Consider the following 23,952-nt stretch of genomic DNA (forward strand, 5'->3'; position numbering starts at 1 on the left):
AAGTGCGCGGCCGTCTTCCCGCCCGTCGCATGAGCGTTCCCTCTCAGTTATTTTTTCTCCGCAGTGAGATGTGGTCAAGTTTTCCTCGCTCCTCTCAGGCCCGGGAAAGTTTTCTGCGTTATCTTTTGTCTTTTTTTTCTTTTCGTGCCCTTTTTTTCTTTTAACAGGCACGATCGCGTCTTTTGATTGTGTTGAAAGCCGTTTTTTCTTCCATGTCATCGAAGACACCCAGTGGCTTCAAACGTTGTACTCGGTGCAACCAGACTATCTCGGGTACTGATACCCACGCTTGGTGTATCCAGTGCCTTGGGCCCGACCACAGCCCAGCCGCTTGTAGTCTATGTCTTCGCATGAAGAAATGGACCCAAGTATCTAGAGAGGCCCAACGAGAGAAGCTTTTTGGGGCTCAGTCTGGTCCTTCGACATTGACATCGAGGGACGCATTGACGTCGGGAGCGAAAGTAATATCTGCGGAACGACCAACTCGTGCTAGGAGCAGTGAGGCATTGAGTGGGTCTCCACCTGTCTCGAGGCCTCCTGTTATGCAGGCCCCCCGGGACCGACTGTCGGACCTGGCCCCAAGGAGACACGAGGATTCCACGTCTTCCTCATCGGTACCGAGGAGTCTCAATGACAGGCGTCGAGCGAAGGCGAACAAGCACCGTCATTGGTCTCCTTCGACACATGGTGCCGGGAGCTCCAGGGCGTTGAGGGATTCACCACCCAAGAAGCATCTGCGCTGAGAGGATCGCTCCCCCTCTATTCAGGAAGTGCCGATGCGTTGGTCTAGCAGCCCGGTACCTGCTCCCGAGCCTCGACAGATTCTGCCACCGGCTCCTATCCCGACCCCGCAGCCTTGTCCGACCATTCCAAGTTCCTCAGCCACAGAAAGTGCTGACAATGGATGCATCACTCCTGGGGTGGAGAGCACATGTAGATGGGCTCCACACTCAGGGAGCCTGGTCCTTTCAGGAAAAAAGTCTGCAGATCAGCCTCTTGGAATTAAGAGTGATCTGGAACGCTCTAAAGGCTTTCAGAGATCAGCTGTCTAACCAAGTCATCTTAATTCAAACAGACAATCAGGTTGCCATGTACTACATCAACAAGCAGGGGGGCACTGGATCTTGCCCTCTGTGTCAGGAAGCCGTTCAGTTGTGGCTTTGGGCATGCTGTCACGGCACGTTTCTTCATGCCACTTATCTGGCAGGTGTAAAGAACAGTCTGGCCGACAGACTGAGCAGGATAATGCAACCTCACGAGTGGTCTCTAAACAGGGGCGTAGTTCGCAAGATCTTCCGAGCGTGGGGCACCCCCTAAGTGGATCTTTTTGCCACTCAGGTCAATCTCAAGGGCCCTCAGTTCTGTTCCAGGCTTCAGGCCCACAACAGACTAGCGTCAGATGCTTTTCTCCTGCATTGGGGGACAGGCTTTCTGTTTGCTTATCCTCCCAAACCTCTAGTAGGGAAGCCTTTGCTGAAACTCAAGCAAGACGGCGGAACCATGATCCTGAGCACCTTTCTGGCCGCGTCAGATTTGGTTTCCTCTTCTTCTGGAGTTGTCCTCCGGAGAACCGTGGAGATTGGAGTGTTTTCCAACCCTCATCACTTAGAACGAGGGGTCGCTTCTTCATCCCAACCTCCAGTCTCTGGCTCTCACGGCCTGGATGCTGAGAGCTTAGAATTCGCCTCCTTGGGTCTTTCAGAGGGTGTCTCCCGAGACTTGCTTCCAGGAAAGATTCCACAAAGAGGTGTTACTCTTTTAAATGGAGGAGGTTTGCCGTCTGGTGTGATAGCAAGGCCCTAGATCCTCTTTCTTGTCCTAGGCAGACCATGCTTGAATACCTTCTACACTTATCAGTCTGGTCTCAAGACCAACTCCATAAGGGTTCACCTTAGTGCGATTAGTGCTTATCACCGCCATGTAGAGGGTAGGCCTATCTCTGGACAGCCTTTAGTTGTTCGCTTCACGAGAGGTTTGCTTTTATCAAAGCCCCCAGTCAAACCTCCACCAGTGTCATGAGATCTCAACGTCGTTCTCACCCAGCTGATGAAAGCTCCTTTTGAGCCACTGAATTCCTGCCATCTGAAGTACTTGACCTGGAAGGTCATTTTCTTGGTGGCTGTTACTTCAGTTCGTAGGGTCAGTGAGCTTCAGTCCTTAGTAGTGCATGCACCTTATATTAAGTTTCATCACAATAGAGTAGACCTCTGCACGCACCCTAAGTTCCTGCCAAAGGTGGTGTCGGAGTTCCATCTGAACCAGTCAGTTGTCTTGCCAACATTCTTTCCCCGTCCTCATACCCGCCCTGGCGAAAGCAGTTTGCACACCTTGGACTGCAAGAGAGCACTGGCCTTTTACGTGGAGTGGACTGAAGCCCTTTAGACAGTCCGCCCGGTTGTTTTTTTGTTTTGATCCCAACATGAGGGGAGTCGCCATTGGAAAATGCACAATCTCCAATTGGCTAGCAGATTGCATATCCTTCATTTATGCCCAAGCTGGGCTGACTGTGGAGGGCCATGTCACGGCTCATAATGTTAGAGCCATGGCTGCGTCAGTGGCTCACTTAGCCTCCATTGAGGAGATTTGCAAGGCTGCAACGTGGTCATCAGTGCACACATTCACATCTCACTACTGCCTTCAGCAGGATACCCGACGCAACAGTCGGTTTGGGCAGTCGGTGCTGCAGCATCTGTTCAGGGTTTAGAATCCAACTCCACCCCCCTAGACCCAATATTGTTCTGTTTCCAGGCTGCACTCTCAGTTAGTTGTTTATGTTTTCAGGTCAATCTGTTATGTCCTCGCCGTTGTGAGGCCCAATTGACCGATGTTCATTGTTTTGAGTGAGCCTGGTTGCTAGGGATACCCCACATGTGAGAACAAGCAGCCTGCTTGTCCTCTGAGAAAGCGAAGATACATACCAGTAGCAGGTATTCTCCGAGGACAGCAGGCTGCTTGTTCTCACAAACCCGCTCACCTTCCCTTTGGACTTGTTTTTTGTTGTTTAGTTGCTTTTTTATTAAACTGAGCGGGAATGCTCACACGACGGGTGGGAAGATAGTCGCGCATGCTCGGTGCCGTGCATACCAGAAGACTCTGGAAAAGGTTTTTTTTATATTTTGCTGGCAAAATTGCCGGTTTCCCGAGCCGACGCCGACTCGACCCACATGTGAGAACAATCAGCCTGCTGTCCTCGGAGAATACCTGCTACAGGTATGTATCTTCGCTTTCTTGCCTAAGCTTTCATTCAGCACATGTGCACAGAGGTTACTTTTCCTCTACAACAGGAAACAGAACCTCGGTCAGATGTGTTTGACCTCATGAAATACATAAAAAGCACCAATGGCTATAGTTAGCCATTTTATAGTAGTAACATAGTAAATGACAGCAGATAAATACCTTACTGGTCCATCCAGTCTAAGAGTCACACTCATTATAAATTCATGATTAAATCAACAATAAATGTCATTTAAATTACCTGATTATGGTCTTTCTTTGGCGTTTCTGGGACATAGACCATAGAAGTCTGCCCACGCCTGTCCTTAACGTTCCAACTACTGGAATTGCTGTCGAAGCCTACTCTAGCCTATCCGTCTTGGCATTGCCAGACACAGACTGTCAAAGTCTGACCAGCACTGTCCTCAGGTTCTAGCCAAGTTGCTGTTGAAGCCCTTTCCAGGCCATCTTAAACCAGATTTCCATATACATGACACAGACCGTACAAGTAAGTTAGGGCTATTCATTTATGATTGCAATAAATCACATGTGCTTTCCTGCAGTATAATTCACAGCCAGATTCAGCCTTTATTGCCTGTAGTTTTTCTGGTTGTCTAGTATGATAAAATGTTCATTTTACTGCTCTGCTTCAGCCTTTCTGAGGCTTCTCATTTTCAAAAAAATGGGAAATCTTAAAGTTCTGATTAGTCAATGTTTTACATGAGTTCTGCTGACACAGGAAGAGGGCAGACCTTTGTTTTGAAGCTATTTTCAAGGGTAAAAGCAATACTTTACCAGCAGAAGGAGGCTTTTTAAAGACTGCTTGATCTATATGTGAGTAAAATTATGGCCATGTCACTAAAATGGCTAATGCAGGAATTAGCATAGGCTAACAGTTAATTGGCGGCTTAGTGCACTACAGTTTATGCAGAGCTGACAAATACTGAATGAACAAAGCATGGGGGAAGCCATGAAGTACATGTGCATAAATTTACACCAGCTCCCAGACAGGTCAAAATGCGTGAGGGTGTATTTACTTGCGATTTACAGGATAAGAACCTGAAAACCATCCTCTAGTACTCTTTCACCCTTGGCTGCCTTGGATCCTCTTCTAACTGTCCATGTTTTTGTTTTAATTGTTTTTATCTTTTCTGAATTCATGACTCCTCAACTGGAAATGTATTGACCAACAACATCTTTACCTTCAAATGATCCCCCCGCCCCCCGGTGTTTACCTTATAGGTGAGCCCCGGGGTTTTTTTCTCCTTCCTCGCTGCCTCAAGATCTTTCTCTTCCCCTGCATGGCAGGGCCCTGCAGATACTTGAGCTGCGCCTTGCAGGAAGTTGGGGAATCGCATCCACAAGATTTCCCCAACTTCCTGCGTGGCTCAAATATCTGCAGAACCTGGCCGTACAGGGGAAGAAAAAGACTTTGAGGCAGCGAGGAAGGAGAAAAATCGGGAGCTCAGCTGTAAAGGTAAACGTTGGGGGGGGGAGAGGAATGCATTAAAAAAAACGTGATGTTAAAATGAACTTTCTGCATTAAAAAATTAACATGTTAATTACATTAACTGCCCACCCCTAATTTCAAAGAAAGTGAACTTTTACAGTGGAGGTCTGGATTTTTCTCCTTTCTCACTGCCTCAGAGTTTTTGTCTTCACCTGTATGTCCAGGATTTGCAGGTGTTTGAGCCGCGCCATGCAGGACATTGGGGAAATCTCGTGGGACTTGAAATCGCGAGATTCCCCAACTTCCTGTATGGCTGAAGTCTCTGCAGGGCCCCGGAAGACAAAAGACTTTGAGGCAGCGAGGAAGGAGAAAAATCCGGAGCTCAGCTGTAAGGTAAACGTGGTGGTGGTGGTATCCTTTGAAGGTAAAGATGCTGTTGGTTGGTACATTTACAGTTGAAGAGTCATTTGTCAACCTGGCAATATATTTTGTTTTCAAAGATTTTTATAACATAAGATTTTGAAAATAAAACATATTGTCAGAGTGGCAAATTAATGTTTAGAAAAGTTCACTTTCCTTGAAATGTGATTTACTGCAAGTAGTGTTCTTGCTTAGCAGGGCCCTTTTGTCTTTTTATCCTCATTTAGTAAATCTGTTCATGTATATCGTCATCTCAAGATTGCATTAATGGAAACTACAATGTGTGTGTGTGGGGGGGGGGGGGGGGGGGTGTTTAGTTAGTACTCAGGGTCAAGCAACGTTTGAATTGCATATAGTCCAAGTCATCTAACATGTTTTTTTTTTTCATGCTCTATTCAACATAGGTGTTCAAGAAAAGCTGGGTGTTATGAACAAGGGAACTGTGTATGCACTCTGGGAGTATGAAGCCCAAAATAGTGATGAGTTGTCATTTCATGAGGGAGATACTATTACCATCCTGAGGCGCAAAGATGATAAGGAGACTGACTGGTGGTGGGCTCGACTGAATGATAAAGAAGGCTATGTGCCCAAAAATTTGCTGGGGGTAAGTTCTTTGAGTGAGAGTGGAGTATTCTCAGTGGAGGAGGGTAGTTAGTGGGGTCCCGCAGGGGTCTGTGCTGGGTCCGTTGCTTTTTAATGTATTTATAAATGACCTAGAGATGGGAATAACTAGTGAGGTAATTAAATTCGCCGATGACACAAAATTATTCAGGGTCGTCAAGTCGCAGGAGGAATGTGAACGATTACAGGAGGACCTTGCGAGACTGGGAGAATGGGCGTGCAAGTGGCAGATGAAGTTCAATGTTGACAAGTGCAAAGTGATGCATGTGGGTAAGAGGAACCCGAATTATAGCTACGTCTTGCAAGGTTCCGCGTTAGGAGTTACGGATCAAGAAAGGGATCTGGGTGTCGTCGTCGATGATACGCTGAAACCTTCTGCTCAGTGTGCTGCTGCGGCTAGGAAAGCGAATAGAATGTTGGGTGTTATTAAGAAGGGTATGGAGTCCAGGTGTGCGGATGTTATAATGCCGTTGTATCGCTCCATGGTGCGACCGCACCTGGAGTATTGTGTTCAGTACTGGTCTCCGTATCTCAAAAAAGATATAGTAGAATTGGAAAAGGTACAGCGAAGGGCGACGAAAATGATAGTGGGGATGGGACGACTTTCCTATGAAGAGAGGCTGAGAAGGCTAGGGCTTTTCAGCTTGGAGAAGAGACGGCTGAGGGGAGATATGATAGAAGTGTATAAAATAATGAGTGGAATGGATCGGGTGGATGTGAAGCGACTGTTCACGCTATCCAAAAATACTAGGACTAGAGGGCATGAGTTGAAGCTACAGTGTGGTAAATTTAAAACGAATCGGAGAAAATTTTTCTTCACCCAACGTGTAATTAGACTCTGGAATTCATTGCCGGAGAACGTGGTACGGGCGGTTAGCTTGACGGAGTTTAAAAAGGGGTTAGATAGATTCCTAAAGGACAAGTCCATAGACCGCTATTAAATGGACTGGAAAAATTCCTCATTTTTAGGTATAACTTGTCTGGAATGTTTTTACGTTTGGGGAGCGTGCCAGGTGCCCTTGACCTGGATTGGCCACTGTCGGTGACAGGATGCTGGGCTAGATGGACCTTTGGTCTTTCCCAGTATGGCACTACTTATGTACTTATGTACTTATGAGAGGCTATCTTTGTAGAAAATGGGTGGGATCATGGGCTAGATGGACCTTTGGTCTGATCCGGTATGGCAATTCTCATGCTTTATATTTACGTAGACTGCCTTTGAATTCCATTACTACTACTACTACTAATAGCATTTATATAGCGCTACCAGACACACGCAGCGCTGAACATTTGACTTAGAGAGACAGTCCCTGCTCAAAGAGCTTACAATCTAGGTAAAACAGACAGACATTATGGGCAAGGGAATTACAGGGTAAAGAGGAACAGGGAGGAGGAGGGCAATGAGTAGCGGCTAGGAGCCAAAGGCAGCAGTGAAAAGGTGAGCCTTCAGCATAGATTTAAAAACAGATAGAGATGGAGCTAGACGTATGGGCTCGGGAAGATGGTTACAGGCATAAGGGGCAGCAAGATAAAAGGAACAAAGTCTGGAGTTAACGGTGGAGGAGAAGGGGGACGACAAGAGAGACTTGCTCAGAGAGCGGAGTTCACGGGGAGGAATGCAGGGAGAAATGAGGAGAGGTAATGAGGGGTCATAGAGTGGATACATTTAAAGGTCAGTAAGAGAAGTTTGAATTGTATACGGAAGCAAACAGAGAGCCAGTGAAGAGACTTGAGAAGTGGGCTAGTGTGGGCATCGATTCTGGCGGAAAATAAGTCGAGCTGCAGAATTCTGGACAGATTGGAGAGAAGAAAGATGATTGAGCGGAAGACCAGTGAGAAGTAAATTGCAATAGTCCAGGCCAGAAGTAACAAGGGTGTGAATAAGGGTTTTGGTGGCATGTTCAGAAAGGAAGGGGCGAATTTTGCTAATGTTGAAGATAAAGAAGCAACAATTTTTGGCGATTTGTTGAATAGGAGCAGAGGAGAGAGAAGAGTCGAAGATGACTCCAAGGAGACAGGGAGGATATGAGAGCCATTAACAGAGATAGAGAATGGGGGAAGAGGGGAGGAGGGTTTAGGGGGGGAACTTCCCTTAGAGGGAACTTCCAGTATTATCTGGGTTTATATTATGATTTGCAGACATTTTCTGTGAAGATGATTAAATTAATCCAGTTTAAATTAAATGGTTGATCTGAATTCACCATATAAATATATTCTTAAGACACATTTGGTAAGATACTGGAAAGATGAATGCTCCCTGTTCTGCTCTCTTATTTGGCTCTGTTAAAAAGTTGTAACATTGCACAGCTTACTCAAACACTCCTATTTCTGCAAAAGATTGTCCAGCCCGACACAGAAATTGTGTTTTGCTCTGTTGCTGTCTTCAGGAGCTGTCAGTCTGTGCATATAGAATCAACTGAATTACTTATCTAACAAATTAAACATAATTAATCATACATAACAAAAATTCCACTCACCACAACTCGAATAATACAAATGTACAAATCGTTTGGAGAAATAGGAGTGTTCGACTCTAAATCTGTTTGGAAATTACGGAATACGAGAATATTTCCGTGGTTAAAATTGGAACTATGAGATGGGCAGAACCGGATGTGGTTCGCCAGATGGACTGGTGATTCATTAAGAAGAAAAGTCTCTATCACGGACTGTTTCCGATTTCTCCGGAGTTTTTTTTAGTGAACTTCTAAGGGTAATGGATGGATGTATGGATGTGAAGATATGTTTTAGATAATTTTGTTAGGGATTGTTGTGCATTTGTATAGTAAAACTAAGGTATTTTGATAAGTTTAATATATGATTTGTTTGGGAATAAAAATAAAAAATGTATATGAAAATTTAATTATTATTTTTAGTAATATTTTCCTGTTTTGTATTCGAATTGTTGTGTTTTTTCACACAGAAAGTCCCTGGTTTAATCCCCCTATCAGACCTTCCAATCCTTGTTACAGCTGGGCCTGGGGATGCTATGGAGACAGCATTCACAAGCTCTGGCAAATGTGCAGTGTGACCACTCAACAGTGACACCTAGTGGCTGGACTGTGTCCATGACAGGAGGAAAAAAATCCCTTAGTAGCTGTGAATGAAAGCTCATAGCAACAGGTTCCAGAACTGGGTGTGATTGATTGAGCTGAAAGTTAAAAGGAGCAGGAGGAAACTTTTGGGCCCCCAAAAATTCATCAAAGTTGACTGAACTAAAGTGTTTCCCTGTGAACAAGTTGAATGACAGCCATCCATAGATGAGGATATGTAATGGTGCCAGCTCAGACCTGTTCCCTGAAAGCCCAGAAAGGTCTGGAAGATTTTCTGAGTGTCTGTGAGTGTACTGTCCTAGTGGTTAACCTTGTCTGTTGTCATCTGCTGTATGAGCTCAGATGGATTCTACTCCCTCTTAAAGTTGATTGGACTAAAATGTATGTTATTGTACTAGTGTGCTTTTTTTCCTAGTGGTTGTGTGTCATAAAATCTTCAACTTTTCAAACTTCACTAACTTTTGATTTAATATTTTACAGCTATATCCAAGAATAAAGCCTAGACAGAGAACTCTTGCTTGATTTTCAAGCCCTGCCTAAATTCTGGCTGTGCAATACCTTGCTGGTAACTGGAAATGAAGATACACTGGAGACTTCAGAAAAACATTTCAGCAAAAATATTTCAAGCTGTAACTTTGGTTTCTGTGGTGCTTTTTTCCTCCTTATCAAGTTACATTTACAAATCTGCAGATTACAAGTTACATTACAACTTTTAAAAATAAAACACTAGTGAATTGGAAAGGTGCTTGCTACTAGAGCATATCACTAAGGGGGGTCAGTCAGCCTAAACATCACTAATGACTTGGCCACATGGTAGAAGAGGGTGGAAATGTTAAAAGCTGCTACTTGTTATCTCATTTACAAGGTTCTGATACACTTTCTAGTATGTTTTGATGCCAGAGTAAACTGTCTTAAAGTAATTACAAGTTTGATGTCAGATTTGGTTTACTTTGGAACAGGAGTTCTTTACTTGGTCCTTGGGGGACACACAGCCAGACAGGTTTTCAAGATACCCACAATGAATATATATGAAATAGATTTGCATACAGAGAAGGTAATGCATGTAAATTTGACTCCTGTACATTAATTGTGGATATCTTAAAAACCTGACTGGCTGGGTGTGTCCCAAGGAACTTCTCATTAAGTTCAGTTGCCAAGAATTAAAAAAAAAAAAAAAGTGCCTTGGTGCTCCGTCAGAGGTTTTTGAAGGCAAAGCAGGTATCAAAGTTACTCATTTTATGCAAGAAAACAGTTCTTACGGATAAAGTATATTTCCCAGTCCTTTCAGCTGCCTTTGGAGTCCCACACGATCTTACTGCTTGATGAGGCCCAGCTGAGCAACAGCGAGTCACCCACAGTGTAGGATTTCAGAGGTGAGCGAAGGGCCTTTGAAGGCTAGTGCTTTAACATTTCATCCTGGAGCCTGGTTGTGAACCAGTGGCAAATGCTATAGATAGGAGTTTAAAGATATGAAGTATGTTTGAGAGCTTCAGCTGTTGAGCTGCTGCTTTGAATGTTTGTTACTATTCTGCTGATGGCATGATTTTTTGCCTTTCAACTTAAATTATTGAAGGTTTTGTATGTTTGTCAGAATGAAAGTGTAGTTGTTGAGAAAGTAAGACGAACGGAGAAAACATTGATAGTCTTGTTGATAGGTTTGTTTTGAAGCTACCTGAAGGGAGGTGAGTGTGATGACTTGTGAAGTACATTTCAGATGATATTTTATACAATCTGATCAACTTGGGATATCTTCTAAACATAAACTGTTCAGGCCTGCTACTCAAGAGCCTTGATGACTGTGCCAACCATGTTTACAAGAATATCAGTTTCCATAGGATATGTGAATAACTTTATGGATAAAATATCCATATGCTTGGGGGCAGGGTAGATGCTGAGCTGTAAATTCAGCTGGTTCTGATAAACTATCCGTAAGTTAGGAGTGCTACTTTGCAGGCTTAACTCAAAATGGATAAGTGGCAGTAATGGCTACTGAGTGTACAAAGTTAGGTGCCAATGCTTTACTTTATTTGCCAGCTATTCTGAATATCAGGTTCCAGATAATTAAAACATTTATCCCTTACAATTGGGCAAACTACATTTCTGCAATAACCTTTTCTTGTCAGAGGCCCTATAAAATATTCCTTAGTGGTTATGGACTGTGGAAAATGCCATGATCTATATTTTATTGCAAATGCCAAGCACTTTACCTCAATCTCCCACAGTCTTAACCCCCCCCCCCCCCCCAATTAATCTGCAACAGTCATAGACAGCTGATCTTCCAACCTTTCCTCACCTGCAATTTACACATGAACTCCTGTGTTTGTGCCAAAAAGCAGCAGTACATGCTAATTAAATATTCTAGAAAGACACTTTCATGTATGATGTAGCAGTACAATGCTGATGTGTTACAGAATTATACAGGTTATGGAGAATAGCCCTTGCAGTATAATGAGTTTTAAGGTACCTGGGAGCGTTGCTTTGTCAGATCTGACTTATTGCCAAGATTCTCTACATTGGCTGGTCCTTAAATTCTTCCTGATCTATCACCTCTGTAGTTATTCTCCCTTATTAGAAATTGTTTAAAAATCTGCTTTTTCAATAATGTTTCACTTATTGGATTTTACCTGTGCTTGCTTCAGCGGCACAGGTTCTGTTTTGAGCCTACCAAGGAGGCTATTTACTTTTCAGTATACTATTTTAAATTGCTTTCCTTTTCCTCACTGAAGCAGCACTCTCTTTGTAGTCAAGTAAAGAAAAAAGAAAGAAAGAATCAACACTTGTATTAGGCAACCATGCCTTTATTGGACTAAAATACATTTTCTGTCGCAATTTTTAACCTTTTCTGTGTAGGGGACATAAATCTGCATTTTGCATTCAGATTAAATTTTATAACTAAAGCTATTCTATACAAAAGCTTTTAACCTGATCCACCTTCATGCATACCAATATCTGGGCAATGGGCACATTTTAGAATAGAACAAAAAGTGCAGTAACCATCTTTTGGTGTAGATAGTTGATTGTCACATCCATTATTATATACTGCTGTGAAAAATGTTCTCTTGTTTTTCACCATATCTTTTGAACAGGGTTTAGAAAATTGGAAACTGCCATTAGAGAGTTCTGAAAAAGGAATTAAGTGATTTGGGAAAAAGAAAAAAAGAATTTGAAGTTAGTAAAGAGATCACTGTTTGTTGAATAGGAAGGTGAGGTGTAGGTTGACTATCCCCTTAATGCCAGCGTGAAAGTTATGTAAACTTTTACATTGGTAATTTGAAACCAAAAAAAGCACTTCACTGGAGTTTAAATTGTATATTGCTTTATTGGATCCAGACGTAATTTTTCCTTCACCTTCTAAGTTTGTGCTTGAAAATTGTTTATTCTCTCATGGAACTGTTTTGTGTATAATTTATATGCAATATATTTGGTCACGTTAGCATTAATTGTACATAGTATGGTTATGATGGAAAGTAAAAGTATTTGTTTTAAAACATTTGCTACACAGCTGTTCTTGTAAAACTTCTAGAATACTGCTAAGTCCAACACTCCTGTAAATGTGCATAATAAAATACCACTAAAACATGCCTGGAGTAGTAAAATGGTTTTATTTTATAGCGTAGTGTCAAAACTTGTGTGCATTGCTCTGGAATCTTAACCTATGCCCATACCACTCTTAAATGTTGTATATTATATCACATAACTTTTACTAATGCAGCTTTTTTTTTTTTACTATCTGAAAATATACAATAGAAGGCCCTCCTGATCCATCTCAAGAAAGAATCTTGTGTCTTTTCCACACAGTTTCAATGCACCTATGTATGTTTACAAAACAAGCTGGAATTTAATGATTAACATTCAAAATAAGTTCAACTATCTTCCATACATAAAAATATCTTAAAATATATTAATTTCCATTTTAAATTGGCAAAAGTTAAGGTAGTACAAATAAAAGTAGACTAAATTATTTACAGGTTTGATCAAATTCTCAAATTTTTGATAAATGGAACAAAACTTTTGCAATCTGTCACAGCCAACAAGACACACACTCAATGGTTGTTGCCTGTACTGAACAATTAGATACACAGCATCTAGTGCAGCTCAGAGACTTCTGTACTTTGAAAAGATAAAGGAATATACAAAATTTCTTAATGTAAGCCAAAAAGTAAAGCATTAATAAAGTATCTGTATTGCACACTAAGTAAGTTTATCCTTGTGATATGAAAAATACTCAAACTGCATTTGACGATGCTTGTCTCTGTACTATAAAGGGGAAGAAAACGAGTTTATTATACAAACAGTATCTCAAAATGACTCTTACAAAAAGATGTTATTAATGTGCTGGCCTTTCTTTTTCACTTGTTGAACTGCTGTCATTACTGGTCCCGAGATTCATACAGGAGTTTTGCAGCCTGTGGTTAAAAAGAAAGGAGGACAATTGTATTGGCATGGAAAAATATTCTCTACGGCAGTGATTCCCAGTCAGATTTTCAGGATATCCACAATGAATATTCATGAGATAGATTTGCATGCAATAGAGAACGTTTAGGGGGTGAAGAACTTTTCTGCATGAAAGAGGACAGGGGCTTGAGTATGATCATATGTGATCTTAAGGTAGCCAAATAGGTAGAAAAATCGACTGCGAAAGCTAGAAGGATGCTTCGGTGCATAGAGAGAGGAATGGCCAGTAGGAAAAAGGAGGTGATGATGCCCCGTGAAACCTCATTTAGAATATTGTGTACAATTCTGGAGACCACACCTTCAAAAGGATATAAACAGGGTGGAGTCGGCGATGATCTTCATCATAAAGCATATGGAGACAAAGATATCCATATGTATACTTTAGAAGAAAGGCAGGAGAGGTGACATAGGTTAGAGACATTTAAATACCTATGTGGCATAAATGCACAGGAAGCGACTCTTTTTCAATTGAAAGGAAGCTCTGGAATGAGAGGGCATAGGATGAAGGTGAAAGAGGATAGAAATATTTCCTCAGATTACTTCTGAGTCTTCCTTGAAAGGGTGGTGAATTTGTGGAACAGCCTCACCATAGAAGTGGAGACTATTTAAAAATAGTATTTGAATTCAAGACAGCTTGGGACAAGTGCCTGGGAGGGCTCATTTTCAAAACATATAGACTTACAAAGTTAAATAGTAGTGCTTGGAAAATTTGGCCAAGGATCTCTAAAGGAGTGATAGTATGGATGGCCAGACTGGATAGGCCATATAGTCTTTATCGGCCTATATTTTTCTCTAATTATGAAAAACCTTATGAACCAAACTTTACACTTCAAAGTATTATACACTTAACAGGTAACCCAATGTATATCCCACAGAATAATTCAGTATACCTCGTGTGTAGCTCTATGACTAACCAAGTTTATTTAGTTCTGCTATATTACTAGCTGCCAAAAATAGGGTACAAACTTTTTTTTTTAGGATGCTGAAGATGTTACCTTGTGCATAGCTACAAGCCAAGTTGCTGACAGCTTTTTGTTACTGTTCAAATCTTCACTAGTAGTAAACTTCATCTGCTTAAGATCATCTGACCCTGGCACTTTGTACTGCAGAAGCATACCAGTGGCACGGGTATTACCGCCTGAAAGAGAAGACATCAGTGTTCATTAGATGTAAAAGTTTACCTTCCTGGATGTATGTTTATAACCACATGAATGTTATATCTGAGGTATACGAATTACACGAATTAAAATTACTTGGTGAAGAGGGAGCTAATATAATCTACCTATTTAATGCCTAACTATAATTAAGCTGCACATAAACACTAATCTCAATTTTGCTGTATAAAGCTGTTAAATATATAACTGGGTGAGGGCTAGGATGGCTGTGTTCACATCACGCTCCTGCAACTTAAATAAAGCTGATACCTACCTGTAGCAGGTGTTCTCCGAGGACAGCAGGCTGATTGTTCTCACACTTGGCTTGACGTCCAAGTTGGCGCAGGAACCGGAAATTTTCCCTTAGCAAAATAAAAAAAATTAAAAAAAAGTTTTGCCAGAGCTTTCTGGCGCGCGAACCGCACATGCGCAGCCGTCTTCCCGCTCACCGCGTGAGCATTCCCACTCAGTTAAATCAAAAAGCAACCAACTCCTCCTCCAAAGGGGAGGTGGGTGGGTTTGTGAGAACAATCAGCCTGCTGTCCTCGGAGAACACCTGCTACAGGTATGTATCCCTCGCTTTCTCCGAGGACTAGCAGGCTGCTGCTTCTCACACTTGGGGTATCCCTAGCACTCAGGCTCACTCAAAACAACAAAGAGGTCAATTGGGCCCCGCAACAGCGAGGATGTAACAAAACCAGAACATCTAACAGAGTGCAGCCTGGAACAGAATAAAAATGGGCCTAGGGGGGTGGAGTTGGATTCTAAACCCCAAACAGATTCTGTAGCAACGACTGCCCAAACCGACTGTCACGTCTGGTATCCTGCTGAAGGCAGTAGTGAGATGTGAATGTGTGGATAGATGACCACGTCGCAGCCTTGCAAATCTCTTCTATAGTGGCTGACTTCAAGTGGGCCAATGATGTAGTCATGGCTCTAACACTGAGCCATGACATGACCCTCTAGAGTCAGCCCAACTTGGGCATAAGTGAAGGAAATGCAATCTGCTAGCCAGTTGGAAATGGTGTGTTTCCCGACAGCGACTCCCCTTCTGTTGGGATCAAAAGAAATAAACATTTGGGCGGACTGTCTGAAGGGGCCTGTCCACTCCACGTAAAAGGCCAATGCTCTCCTGCAGTCCAAGGTGTGTAACTGACGTTCAGCAGGGCGGGTATGAGGACGGGGAAAAAATGTTGGCAAGACAATTGACTGGTTCAGATGGAACTCCGACACCACCTTCGGCAAAAACTTAGGGTGCGTGCGGAGGACTACTCTGTTATGATGAAATTTGAGAGAGTGCATGCACTACCAAGGCTTGAAGCTCACTGACCCTACGAGCTGAAGTAACAGCCACCAAGAAAATGACCTTCCAGGTCAAGTACTTCAGATGGCAGGTATTCAGTGGCTGGGTAAGAACGACATTGAGATCCCATGACACTGGTGGAGGTTTGACAGGGGGCTTTGACAAAAGCAAGCCTCTCATGAAGCGAACAACTAAAGGCTGTCCAGAGATAGGCTTGCCCTCTACACGACAATGATAAGCACTAATTGCGCTAAGATGAACTCTTACGGAGTTGGTCTTGAGACCAGACTCTGACAAGTGTAGAAGGTATTCAAGCAGGGTCTGTATAGGACAAGAGTGAGGATCTAGGGCCTTGCTGTCACACCAGACGGCAAACCTCCTCCATTTTAAAAAGTAACACCGCTTTGTGGAATCTTCTGGAAGCAAGCAAGACTCAGAAGACACCCTCAGAAAGACCCAAGGAAGCGAATTCTACGCTTTCAACATCCAGGCCGTGGGAGCCAGAGACTGGAGGTTGGGATGCAGAAGCCGCCCCCTCGTGGTGAGGGTTGGAAAACACTCCAATCTCCACGGTTCTTCAGAGGATAACTCCAGAAGAAGAGGGAACCAAATCTGAAGCAGCCAGAAGGGAGCAATCAGAATCATGGTTCCGCGGTCTTGCTTGAGTTTCAGTAAAGTCTTCCCCACCAGAGGTAGGGGAGAATACGCATATAGAAGGCCTGTCCCCCAATGAAGGAGAAAAGCATCCGACGCTAGCCTGTCGTGGGCCTGCAGTCTGGAACAGAATTGAGGGACCTTGTGATTGGCTTGAGTGGCAAAAAGATCCACCGAGGGGGTGCCCCACGCTCTGAAGATCTTGCGGACAATGGCCACGTTCAGTGACCACTCATGAGGTTGCATTATCCTGCTCAACCTGTCGGCCAGACTGTTGTTTACGCCTGCAAGGTATGTGGCCTGGCGAAACATTCCGTGGTGGTGATCCCAAAGCCACATCCTGATGGCTTCCTGACACAAAGGGCAAGATCCGGTGCCCCCCGCTTGTTGATGTGGTACATCGCAACCTGATTGTCTGAATAAGAATGATTTCACTGGACAACTGATCTCTGAAAGCCTTTAGAGTGTTCCAGACCGCTCACAACTCCAGGAGGTTGATCTGAAGACCTTTTTCCTGAAGGGACCAAACACCCCGAGTGTGAAGCCCATTGACATGAGCTCCCCACCCCAGGAGTGATGCATCCGTTGTCTGCACTTTTTGTGGCTGAGGAATTTGAAAGGGATGTCCCAAGGTCAAATTGGATCAAATTGTCCACCACTGAAGGGAATTGTGAAAATCGGTGGACAGATGGATTACATCCTCTAGACTCCCCGCAGCTTGATACCATTGGGAAGCTAAGGTCCATTGAGCTGATCTCATGTGAAGACACGCCATGGGAGTTACATGAACTGTGGAGGCCATATGGCCTAGAAGTCTCAACATCTGCCGAGCTGTGATCCATTGAGATGCTCTGGCCATGGAAACTAGAGACATAAGTTTGACTGCTCTTGCCTCTGGAAGATAGGTGCGAGCCGTCCGTGAGTCCAACAGAGCTCCTATAAATTCCAGATTCTGGACAGGGAAGAGATGGGACTTGTGGTAATTTATAACAAACCCGAGTTCTCCAGCAGTTGAATAGTCCTCTGCATGGACTGTAGAGCCCCTGCCTCTGAGGTGTTCTTCACCAGCCAATTATCAAGATAAGGGAACACATGCACTCCCAGTCTGCGTAGAGATGCTGCGACTACAGCTAGACATTTCGTAAACACTCTGGGCGCAGACGCCAGGCCAAAAGGCAGTACACGGAACTGAAAGTTCCCAGCCGAAATCGAAGATACTTCCTGTGAGCTGGAAATATCGAGAGGTGTGTGTAAACATAAGTCCAGAGAGCATAGCCAATCGTTTTCCTGAATCATGGGACGAAGGGTGCCTAGGGAAACCATCCTGAACTTTTCTCAGATAAAAAATTTGTTCAGGGACCTTAGGTCTAAGATGGGATGCATCCCCCCTGTTTTAGAATCCCAGCCCTTCTTCCCTTTGTGGAACGGGTTTGACCGCTTGGGCCTGTAGAAGGGCGGAGAGTTCCTCTGCAAGTACCTGCTTGTGCTGGGAGCTGAAGGACTGAGCTCCTGGTGGGCAATTTGGAGACTTGGATTCCAGATTGAGGGTGTATCCTAACCGGACAATTTGAAGAACCCACCGGTCGGAGGTTATAAGAGGCCACCTTTGGTGAAAAAAACATTAACCCCCCCCCCCCCCCCCCCCCCCCCCCCCCAACCAGCTGGTTGACGAGAACGAGCGTGCTGGGATTGAGCCTGGGCAGGCTGCCGAGAAGCAGAAGTGTACCTACGCGTAGCATAGGAATAGGGAGCACTCCTCTTCCCTCCAAAAAAAAACCCCTAGATGAGGAGGTAGTTGCAGAAGACGCCCGGTGGGAGAGAGAATCCATAGCAGCATTGTGCTTCTTGATCTGGTCAACTAGATCCTCTACTTTTTCTCCAAAAAGGTTGTCCCTCCGGCAAGGAACATCCGCCATCCGCTGCTGGACAGAATGATCCAGGTCTATACCTTGGGCAGCGATCCTGGATACTACATCAAAGGTGTTGAACGTTCCCCTGGGCCAGGAATTTGACACACCTTCTGCTGCCTGACCACCTGGTGAAAAGGCTCGGCCTGCTCCGGAGGGAGTGCATCAACCAAGCTGGACAGTTGCCTCACCGAGTTCCGCAAGTGGACGCTCGTGAAGAGCTGGCATAGCTGGATCTTGGCAGTGAGCATAGCGGCCTGATACATCTTCCTCCCATAAGAGTCCAAGGTTCTAGATTCTCTGCCTGGGGGCACTGAGGCATAGTCCCTAGTGCTCTTGGCTCTTTTGAGGGCGGAGTCCACCACCATGGAATTGTGAGGTAGCTGAGACCTCATCAATCCAGGTTCACTGTGGAGCCGATATTGGGATTCAGCTTCTTTCGAGATCACAGGATTAGACAGAGGGAACGACCAGTTTGGCATAAGGACTTCCTTCAGTACATTATGCAAAGGAGCTGTTGCAGCCTCTCTAGGCGGAGAAGGATAATCCAAGACCTCGAGCATCTCAGACCTGGGTTCATCCTCAACCTCCATAGGGCAGGGAATAGCCGCAGCCATTTCCCAGACAGAGGTGGTAAAGGATAGACTCTCCGATGGAGGGGAAGGATCAGAGGGAATCCCATAGGACTCATCAGAAGAAAAGTACCTGGGATCGTCCTCTTCCTCCCACGAACGCTCATCTTCCGTGTCGGACAATACATCCCTCACAGCAGTCCGAAACTGAGCCTGCCTCGACCTCGATGGCAATGCCAAGAAGTCGACGCCCGCCTGGACTGCGGTGAAGCTTCCTCCACCAACTTCGAAGGGGAGTTGATCCGGGTGGCAGGCGGCACCGAGGTCGGGGACCTCACCACAGGCAAAGGGCCAGATGTCGCAGAATATGGTACGGAAGGCGCAAGCACCCCTGACACCAAAGCAGACTGGCACAGCAATCCTTCCAGAAGCAGGGCCCTGATGTGCTTGCGAGAGCCGCCGTCAGACAAGGACGTGGGGTCGGTAAAGGAGCCGGTGGGAGAATCCGTCGAGGCTCGGGAGCAGAAACCGGGCTGTCAGAAGACCGACGCATCAGCACCTCCTGAATAGAGGGGGAGCGATCCTCTCGGCGCTGACGTTTCTCGGGGGCCGATTCCCTCGACACCCTGGAGCTCCCGGCACCATGTGTCGAAGGAGAACGATAATGGTGCTTCTTCGCCTTCGTTTGACACCTGTCAACAAGACTCCTTGGTACTGATGAGGACGCGGAATCCTCACGCCTCCTCGGGGCCAGGTCTGACAAAGGTCGGTCCCGGGGGGGGGGGGGGGGCTACAAAACAGGAGGCCTTGAGGCAGGTGGAGACCCACTCGATGCCTCACTGCTCCCAGCATGAATTGGTCTTTCAGCAGCCATTACCTCCGCTCCTGACACCACTGCTTCCCTCAATACCGATGTCGATCTCAAAGGACCGGGCCCAGCCCCCAAAAGCTTTTCTCGATGGACCTCAAGACGCTTGGGTCCGTTTCTTCATACGAACACACAAGACTGCAAGCGGCTGGGCTATGGTCGGGCCCAAGGCACTAGAAATAGCAGGCGTGGGTATCGGTACCTGAGATGGTCCGGTTGCACCTCGGAGAAACATGGCCACACTGGATATCTTAATAAAAACTCATCTACTTACAAGGTCTTGTGCTAATAATACCTGTGGTTCTTGCCAGAACAATACTAGCAATTTCTCTTTATACTGGTGATTATGTTGCAGATGTCTAGCAGGATAAGGAAAAAACGTTTGCACAGCTGCAATGTGTAGAGGCCAACTGAATTTTGGTTTTGGATCCTCCTAGGCTGCAAAGCAACCACACTCACATCTGTAGCCCCATTTTTTAAAAGTCCTGCTGATCTCGTGGCCTCTTTGGAGCAGGAGAGATCTCAAGTTGCTTCTGTCCCCGCTCACTGTGTAGTTAAAATGGCAGCTGCAACTTCCTGCAGCAGTGGTTGAGGCTGCCATTTTGAGACTGGAAATGGCATAAGCAGGAGTGACAGGGGATTGCTCCTGTCCATACCAATTCCAATCTGAAAATGGCAGCCCCCAACCTCCTGCAGAATGTTGTGGCTGCCATTTTGAATATACGACAGGGGTAGGAGTGACTCTGGTCTTGCTCCGAAGAGGCTACTAGACCACCAGGGCTTTTATAAAGGTAGGCCTGGGGAGGGTGGAGTTGGTGGGCAGCCATGGTTTCATTTTTCATTCTGGCAAAAACTGAGCAGCAAATTGCAGCCATAGCTTCCATTTCAGCAAGAGGTCACCCTCTACTAAAATGTTTATGGCACAAGGTGGTTTTATCACATTTCATAAAATCAATTATGTGCATCGACTGCACTGTCATCTCCAAACATACAGAAATATGTTAATAGGACATCGGCCCCCTGGCCTGAAAAGCAGCACATCACTTCCTAGGTCTAAACATTTTTCTATTTTGATCAGACATCTTAACGTTATAGCTTTTAATTTTTGGTTTCAGTAATGTTTGCCACAAAGCACACAGAAACACACTTTGGAAATGGTGTATTCATTCTCATTCAGTGAATAACACAATCAGTATTTAAGATGTTTGCCTTCCAAAACCTGTGCTCATGGAGAATCACATTTTTGTAATTCATGGTTTTCAGCACTCCATACACCAATGTGGTTATTCTAGGGAAGCCATAAAATTTCAGTTAAGACCAACTATCCGGGGTTCAGATCTAATTTTTCAGTGCTAAAAAATGTATCTGTTCACTGAGTGACAACCAACATTTGAAATAACCACTACCAAGATATTCCATTTGCAGAGGTCTAGAGAATTTGGAAGCTCTGGGCCATTTTTGTCTGGTCGCACTGTTCTTAATATTACAAATTCTAGTAAAATCAATACATACAAACGTTCATCTCTTACAAGTTTTCTATGCTTGATTATGTTATGATCACAGCATGACACAGTTCTACACTAAACAACCAACACTGGATTTAGAGTCACCAGCAAGGTAAAAAAAAGGCAACCCTCTTAAAGTACTGTTTTATATGAAGGGGAAAGGAGAATAGAGGTAGCTGGAGAGAGTGAAAATAGCATGCTCCAACGACTAAAAGAACAGTGCAATCTCTGACCTTCAGTAATGTATTGGCTCTCCAGTAGGCTGGTGTATGTGTGAATATCTTTCTCTATCCGTCAAGAAGGCATGCAATGAAGAGACAGGTTAATCAAAGACCAGTTGGGAAACAAAACAAACATTTATTATGACTATGAACCCTTAGCGGTACATAACTGCAGCACAGAATATTTTCCAAGAAACCTGTTAATAAAAGGATATTAATGGTGGTGAGTATTTAGCACTGCAAGGGTGGGGGAAGTTATAGCACATTTACAAACATTTATCATCTTAGGTTATTCAAGTAAATCTGGCAGAAATAAACATTAGGATAACTTGTACATTGACCAGCAGTTTATCTTTATGGGACAACAAAGCATGTGTCCTGATTTTATTACTTTGTTAAGAGGAACAGTTTTTAGTAAATCACTGGTGTGGTTTCAGCAATTCCCTTCCCATGTTAGATTTTACAAACTTGGGAAAAGTATTATTTAGCAAACAGAACAAAAGCCAAGTTAGTAAGGGGCTGAAACACGAAGTGAAATAACTCAAGACTAACATGATCCAGCCTTCTAAGAACTGTTAGTCTTCAAAAACATTCATATTCCAGAATTTATTTTTTCACAAAATGCTTCCTCTCACGGCAGACAATGAAGTAGAAGGCGAGAATTAGTTCTAACAAAACAAACAAAAAAACCAAAAAGCTTACTTGACAATAGCAAATTTAACAAGTCATACTTAATTTTCATAAGTATTTAGCAATTATTATACCTGTTTTTAACTTCACAAGAGAACAGTAATAGTTTATTCTCTGAATCTTACCTCCTGGAGTAAATCCTTCAGTAAGAATCTGAACACTTGAAATCCGAGCAAATTCTATTTCGTAATGACTGTTTCCATCCAAAAACAGACACCTAGACACAACATGAAATCTGTTTAATAATTACACAGAAAGCATTTGTTAACAGATTTTACATGGCCTAGTGGCAGTGCTGTGCATTGTCATGCTGCAGAACTGTGTTCCATGCCCAAACTTAGGTCTTCTGCCCCCATAGCCGCCGAGAGGGGGGTGCCAGGGGGGATAAAATTCCCAGGGCCTCCAAGAGGGGCCCAGCGCCACAGTCCCACACGCCCTCCGTCGTCAACCGTCTGCCACCGGGCCGGGCCCCCTGCATTGAAATCACAGCGCCTCTCTCCTCCATGTGAAAGTGCTGCAGGCAGCAGATCGCCTTCCTCAAGGCCTCCTTCCCTCCCTGTGTCTCGCCCTAGTCTGATGTAACTTCCGCGAGGGCGGGACACAAGGAGGGAAGGAGGGCCGAAGGAGGCGATCTGCTGCCCTCCTGCCTGCAGTGCTTTCACACGGAGGTGAGAGGCGCTCTGATTTCAATGCAGGGGGCCAGGCCCAGTCTCTCGGCGGCCCTGTCTGCCCCCATTCTATTTGCTCAAAAAACCCTCAAAACCAATGAGATCAGCCACTCAGTTGTCCTATTAAAGTCCCAATTTGAATATGATTCCAACATAATCGTCAACACCTTTTTTAGTATGTGTGCATGCCATGAGAACTCCTAGCTGCCACCTGTACAGTAAATGCATTTGTCGCACTGAGAGCCATACATCTTGGTAAGTGATTTATGGACCTTGCTGCTATATATTCGCAGAATTCTTCAGTAAATTAACCCTTTACTGCCTCTTGTAAACCCTCCACAATCCCTGGACTTGATTGTACACAATTTCAATAGCAGAGAAGTACATTTATCGTTTGGAAAGCAACAATCTAAAATTACAGAAGGGAGACCATGGTAAAAGATCTGGCTGACTCAAGATTGGTCTGCAGGAATTGTTCAAAGGTTAATTGTATTACTGTAACATAATTGAAAAATTTAGTACTACTGATGATGTTTTGTCAGATGTTCTGGTAGATGTAATATAAATTGGGATTAATTTATTCTGTCACTTCCACAGTATATAAGCTTGTACATAAACTTGGTAAAGAGTTCTGCAATTTAGATCCTGGTCCTGCAAACAATTTTTGGTTACCTTCCTTAAAAGGGTTATGGCTTGTCTATATTCATTTTTAAATTTGGCACTTGGAACAGGGTCATTTCCTAGAGTCACTAGGATCTATCACTTTAGAGCAATCCTATGTGATTTTTTTTTTTTCCATCTTTCAACTGAAGGGTTAATTATCGCCCTGTGACCAGTATATCTTTTTCGACTAGTGCTTGAAGTGGAAATAATGGCTCAACTATTTCAGTTTCTAGTTACGTTTGAGTTTTTGGACTGTATGCAATCAGGTTTTCAGAAGGACTTTAGTGCAGAAACTTGCTTATTAACATTGATTAATGAAGTGAAGTTTTATTTTAGATAAAGAAGACAGCTCTATTATTAGAATTTGATTTAGTATTTTGATATTTTAGTCTTTCAACTCAGATCTACAGGGATAACTGGTATAATGTGCTATTGCAATTCCCACCTTTTTTTTTTTTTTAAAACAAAGATATTACAGAGTTAGACAGAATGAAGGGATTTCTAAGTACTGCTGTCCAGGTTGTAGGGTTTCCTAGGG

At 44.0% G+C, this 23,952-nt stretch overlaps 2 protein-coding genes across 5 annotated transcripts in view; one reads left to right on the plus strand and one right to left on the minus strand.

Annotated features, from left to right (window-relative positions):
* PPP1R13B (protein phosphatase 1 regulatory subunit 13B) overlaps positions 1-9,755 on the plus strand; it is a 164,510-nt gene extending 154,755 nt beyond the window's left edge. For all 3 annotated transcript variants that reach the window (XM_030215555.1, XM_030215553.1, XM_030215556.1), the window contains 2 exons: positions 5,488-5,687; positions 9,235-9,755. In XM_030215555.1, coding sequence (XP_030071415.1) covers positions 5,488-5,687; positions 9,235-9,276 — 242 coding nt within the window. In that variant the 3' untranslated portion in view covers positions 9,277-9,755. The remainder of the gene's footprint in view (positions 1-5,487; positions 5,688-9,234) is intronic.
* Positions 9,756-12,337: 2,582 nt separating this feature from the next.
* ZFYVE21 (zinc finger FYVE-type containing 21) overlaps positions 12,338-23,952 on the minus strand; it is a 43,153-nt gene continuing 31,538 nt past the window's right edge. The window contains exons 6-9 of one of the 2 annotated variants that reach the window (XM_030215561.1): positions 22,209-22,300; positions 21,406-21,459; positions 14,205-14,347; positions 12,338-13,160 (exon numbers count right to left, since the gene is read on the minus strand). In XM_030215561.1, the coding sequence (XP_030071421.1) occupies positions 13,125-13,160; positions 14,205-14,347; positions 21,406-21,459; positions 22,209-22,300 (325 nt within the window). In that variant the 3' untranslated portion in view covers positions 12,338-13,124. The remainder of the gene's footprint in view (positions 13,161-14,204; positions 14,348-21,405; positions 21,460-22,208; positions 22,301-23,952) is intronic. The other variant, XM_030215562.1, reaches the window with a different exon arrangement.

The sequence above is a fragment of the Microcaecilia unicolor genome, chromosome 9 (genome assembly GCF_901765095.1).
Source record: "Microcaecilia unicolor chromosome 9, aMicUni1.1, whole genome shotgun sequence".
Lineage (NCBI taxonomy): Eukaryota > Metazoa > Chordata > Amphibia > Gymnophiona > Siphonopidae > Microcaecilia > Microcaecilia unicolor.